This window comes from Colletes latitarsis, chromosome 3 (genome assembly GCF_051014445.1).
Source record: "Colletes latitarsis isolate SP2378_abdomen chromosome 3, iyColLati1, whole genome shotgun sequence".
Lineage (NCBI taxonomy): Eukaryota > Metazoa > Arthropoda > Insecta > Hymenoptera > Colletidae > Colletes > Colletes latitarsis.
Window position 1 is genome coordinate 42,985,067 of NC_135136.1, and position 5,201 is coordinate 42,990,267.

Below are 5,201 nucleotides of genomic sequence, written 5' to 3' on the forward strand. Positions count from 1 at the left end.
TGCAAATTATTTATAACTTTAACTAGTCAAAGAATCGCGAATAATTCCTACTTTTCTCGTATGCATTTACACGCAATTAGCTGTTTATCTATCACACTAATTCAGTGAGTCTCTCAACTGATCGCCATTTATGAAAAGAGGACGCTAAAATCACTTCTCAATTTTTGGGTCTGTATAACAGTAAAGGGTTACGAAAGTTCATAAAGTGTAAGGTCTACTTGCCTGTGATAAAACCAGATTTCAAGTCCACATTTAGGATCACTGTCGCCACCATTAACACCGTTGTTGTCCATTGCAATGGTTCCCGTGAGAAAGAGTCGAGATAACCTGTAATCTTGTCTATTCCCGCCAATTCCTGTACATTCCTGGCTATTCCCGCCTAATCCTGTACGTTCCTGAATACTCCCGCCAATTCCAATCAGTTCCTGTCTTGTTCCGCTTAATCCTGTCCGTTCCTGTACGTTCCTGTCTGTTCTTGCTTAATCCTGTACATTCCTGTCTCTTCCCGCTTAATCCTGTACGTTCCTGTCTATTCCCGTTTATTATTTCTTCCTGTTTGACTATGGACAGCGTTACAGTAGATGAAAATGAGACATCGTCTCCATCACTAAAGATGTCTAAACATTGCGTTGAATACATCGAATTCGTTTTGTATCATTCACAAAAATTAGAACAAGCTGCAAATTTATTCTCGTGGACCCTAACTCGTGAGTCGACTAACTAACGTGTATGGTGCGACATCCAACGGCAATTCTTTAAAAAACACACGCGATTTTATCGACGACAGATGGTAACCCTTTCGTAAAACCAGATTTCAAGTACACATTTAGGATCAGTGTCGCCACCATTGACACCGTGGTGTCCATTGCAATGGTTCCTGTGGGAAAGAGTCGAGATAACCTGTAATCCTGTCTATTCCCGCCAATTTCAGTCAGTTCCCGCCAATTCCAGTACGTTCCCGCCAATTCCTGTACATTCCCGCCAATTCCAGTACGTTCCCGCCAATTCCTGTACGTTCCTGGCTATTCCCGCCTAATTCTGTATGTTCCTGTATGTTCCCGTCAATTTCAGTCAGTTCCTGTCTATTTCCGCTTAATTCTGTATGTTCCTGTCTCTTCCTGCTTAATCCTGTACGTTCCTGTCTATTCCCGTTTATTATTTGTTCCTGTTTGACTATGAACAGCGTTACAGTAGATGAAAATGAGGCATCGTCGCCATCACTAAAGATGACTAAACATTGCGTTGAATATATCGAATTCGTTTTGTATCATTCACAAAAATTAGAACAAGCTGCAAATTTATTCTCCTGGACCCTAACTCGTGAGTCGACTAACTAACGTGTATGGTGCGACATCCAACGGCAATTCTTTAAAAAACACACGCGATTTTATCGACAGCAGATGGTAACCCTTTCGTGAAACTAGATTTCAAGTACACATTTGGGATCACTGTCGCCACCATTGACACCGTGGTGTCCATTGCAATGGTTCCCGTAGGAAAGAGGCGAGGTGACGTGTAACCTTATTTTCCAGTATTCCGGTAGTGGTTTTGCAAAATGATGCCCTTTAAACGCGACAAAAAGGAAGAAGAAGATGGTAATCGTAAATTAACATCGTCCCATTCTTGCACTACCATAAACCATTGCCCTAAGTTCGTAAGCAAAGTTAAACTAATCGATCCGTATTCTCATGACAGTTTCTTGTAAACAGGTTTCGACGACTGCTCGCCGCAAACGAGGACAGTGTCGCGTGGCTCGATTTCTTTACGCTTCGATTACGAATTTACGCGTATCTTTCGAGCCGATATCGCATCTTCGCTCTCATGACTTTTGTGTTTCTAGGCGGAGGAAACCCGTTTCAGAATCTGGAGAAGACGACCGTCCTCCAAGAAGCTCGTACTTTCAACGACACTCCGGTAAATCCGAGAAAATGCGCGCACATCCTTACAAAGATACTATATCTGCTGAACCAAGGAGAGCAGTTGGGCACTACGGAAGCTACAGAAGCATTTTTTGCCATGACCAAATTGTTTCAATCCCGAGACATTGTTCTGAGAAGATTGGTCTATTTAGGCATCAAAGAGCTGAGTTCTTTGGCAGAGGATGTCATTATCGTAACTTCCAGTTTAACCAAGGATATGACTGGAAAGGAAGACTTGTACAGAGCGGCTGCCATAAGGGCTTTATGCACCATCACGGATGGTGGAATGCTAACAACTATAGAACGTTACATGAAGCAAGCTATCGTAGACCGTTCTCCTGCTGTTTCCAGCGCAGCTTTAGTTTCCTCTCTCCATTTGACCAGCGTCTCCGCGGACGTTACGCGCAGATGGGCAAACGAAGCTCAAGAAGCGTTATATTCCGCCAACGTGATGGTGCAGTATCATGCTCTGGGCGTCTTGTATCAAGCTCGCAAATCTGACAAACACGCTGTAATTAAGTTAGTCGCGAAGCTCATGAGAACCAGTCCAAAGAGTCCTTACGCGGCGTGCATGCTAATCAGAATGGCGTGTAAATTATTGGAAGAAGTCGACGAAGGCGAAGAGCTGCTAGGATTCATCGAGTCGTGTTTGCGTCAGAAATCCGAGATGGTCGTGTACGAAGCGGCGCACGCGTTGGTAAATCTTGGAAGAAGCGGCGCTAGGGAAATAGGCCTTGCTATTAGCGTTCTCCAACTGTTTTGCGGCTCCCCTAAACCAGCTTTAAGATTCGCCGCCGTCAGGACTTTGAACAAAGTAGCTATGACCCACCCAGCGGCAGTTACCGCCTGCAATTTAGATTTGGAAAACTTGATCACGGACTCGAACAGATCGATCGCCACGTTGGCGATCACCACTCTTTTGAAAACTGGCGCGGAAAGTTCGGTGGATCGATTGATGAAACAAATCGCCACTTTCGTGTCCGAAATTTCGGACGAATTTAAAGTCGTGGTTGTGCAGGCTATAAGGTAACTATGCATCTCTTTTCCCAGAAGAGAGTCCATTCTCTCGCTTTATCGTCGGGTCTTTTTCGTTTCAGAGCCTTGTGTCAAAAGTTCCCTCGTAAACACGCGGTATTAATGAACTTCCTCTCCGCGATGCTGAGGGACGAGGGAGGGCTCGAGTACAAGGCAGCGATCGCAGACACGATAATCGCCGTCATGGAAGGAAACGCGGAGGCTAAGGAAGCAGGTCTCGCCCATCTGTGCGAGTTCATCGAAGATTGCGAGCACATTTCCCTCGCTGTACGTATCCTGCATCTGCTCGGCCAGGAAGGACCAACGTCCAAGCAGCCGTCCAGATACATTCGGTTCATCTACAATCGCGTGATCCTGGAAAGCGCCAGCGTGCGTGCAGCAGCCGTCACCGCTTTGGCGCGTTTCGCCGCGGCTTGTCCGCCATTGCTTCCGAACGTGTTGGTCCTCTTGTCTCGTTGTCAGTTGGATTCCGACGACGAAGTCCGCGATCGCGCAGCTTACTACTGCACCATTCTGCAACAACAAAACGATCCAAACGTGTTACCCTTGATACAACCTCCTCTGCTCTCGGTGCCCAGCTTGGAGAGAGCTTTGAGAAATTACATGCGAACACCGATGGAGGAACCGTTTGATATTTCCCAGGTAATTTAAAACGTTCGCATTATTCGATACGCTTCGAACGCTCGTATGTATTTCAATTCTCCCGTAGATACCGTCGGCACAGACCACCGAGGAACCAGCGCAAGTCGAAGTTCACACGACCGTAAAACAGCAACAACCTCGTTTGACGCGGGAGGAAAGCTTCGTGGAGAAATTGTTGCAAGTACCGCGCCTGGCGGCGATTATTCGTGACTCGACGCTACTAAAATCTTCGCCGGTCTTTGAGCTGACGGAATCGGAAACCGAATACAACGTGAAATGTATCAAGCACACGTTTACCGATCTTCTGGTTCTACAATTCGATTGCATAAATACTCTTTCCGATCAGTTGCTCGAGGACGTAACAGTGGCCGTCGAAACACCAGAGAAGTAATTACATTTAAATACAGGGCGATTCATTCGCTCGCCAATCAAGCTCACGCTGTGTAAAGTGACAGAATGAATTCGTACTTTTTAGCTATACGATGATCTGCGAAGTTCCTTGTCCCCGTTTATCATGCAACGAACCTGGCACAACGTATACGGTATTGAAATATCCGGAAGACGTTCATGCTAGCGTCGCCACTATTCCTACGACCCTCCGATTCATGGCTCGCGACTGTGACCCCGCAACAGCCATCCCAGATGCCGAACAAGGATACAACGATGAATATATGGTATATTCTTTTGTACTTTGAAATAAAATAGCAAATCGAGTCGATTAATTTTCAAATCATTCGTCTATCTTTTTCTTTTTTCTTAGCTGGAAGATTTAGAAGTAACTCTAGCCGATCAAGTCCGAGGAATGGGTAACAGGGGATTAGATTTTGGTGCTGCCTGGGAGGCAGCCGTAGCAAAAGAATATACCAAACTCGAGGAGACGTTTGCTTTAGGCCCATCGGTCACTACCTTGGAAGGGGCGATCCAAAGTCTGACAGGTTTTTTGGGCTTGGAGGCCGTAGAACGATCCAACCGAGTACCATCTGGTGCCACTGTGCACAATTTGTTATTGAACGGCGTTTTCAGGGGCGGGAAAGTCGTTCTTGCTCGTGCAAGATTAGCATTGTTCGGTAATCAGGTAACGATGCAACTTTCTGTCTTGTGTCAAGATCCAGATATAGCCGAGTTAATAGTTTCATCCGTGGGATAAATCGTTTTCATTAGGTAAACTATAGGCATATACGTGTATCGAAAATCTACACTGCAAATTCCGTATTTTTAGTATTAAAAGAATAACGTTACGAGAAAATGATCACGAATAATGGGATTTTTTCTCAAACTCTATCTCTATGTAACACTTTGTACATATTATTATAAAACAGTTCTTTAAATAAGTTGGTTCAATTTATTGTGCCATTTCCCTCCTATACAGAATGTCCTCTTTCTTCGATATATCGATTCTAAAACACGGTGATACCGGATGTATTCAAATATTAGCTTATTATCTGATTTATCAACTCGTAGCTTCGTAATTTTCAGAGTTGAACCATAAACGAGATACAGAGTAATATTTATCCAGTACTTGGAATAGACGTTTTCATAGATCTAGTCCAATTAATTCTCGTCGTGTTTAGTTTCAATTCTTACGGCCAACGGTGCTGAAGTTCA

General features: G+C 44.7%; 1 protein-coding gene across 1 annotated transcript; it reads left to right on the top strand.

Annotated features, from left to right (window-relative positions):
* The first annotated feature begins 1,454 nt into the window (after positions 1 to 1,454).
* Gammacop (coat protein (coatomer) gamma) lies at positions 1,455 to 4,921 on the top strand. Its single transcript, XM_076762326.1, has 6 exons — positions 1,455 to 1,595; positions 1,841 to 2,945; positions 3,017 to 3,596; positions 3,664 to 3,983; positions 4,072 to 4,270; positions 4,357 to 4,921. Exons 1-6 carry the CDS (start codon positions 1,556 to 1,558, stop codon positions 4,741 to 4,743), a joined length of 2,631 nt encoding a protein of 876 aa, XP_076618441.1. The 5' UTR covers positions 1,455 to 1,555; the 3' UTR covers positions 4,744 to 4,921.
* Positions 4,922 to 5,201: the final 280 nt, after the last annotated feature.

Bases quoted from the DNA above. Each gene is read 5' to 3' on its own strand.
- Gammacop (XM_076762326.1), top strand. From the start codon at position 1,556: ATGATGCCCTTTAAACGCGACAAAAAGGAAGAAGAAGATG. The intron at 1,596-1,840 runs GTAATCGTAAAT...TTGTGTTTCTAG, and splicing joins CAAAAAGGAAGAAGAAGATG to GCGGAGGAAACCCGTTTCAG. The intron at 3,984-4,071 runs GTAATTACATTT...CGTACTTTTTAG, and splicing joins GCCGTCGAAACACCAGAGAA to CTATACGATGATCTGCGAAG.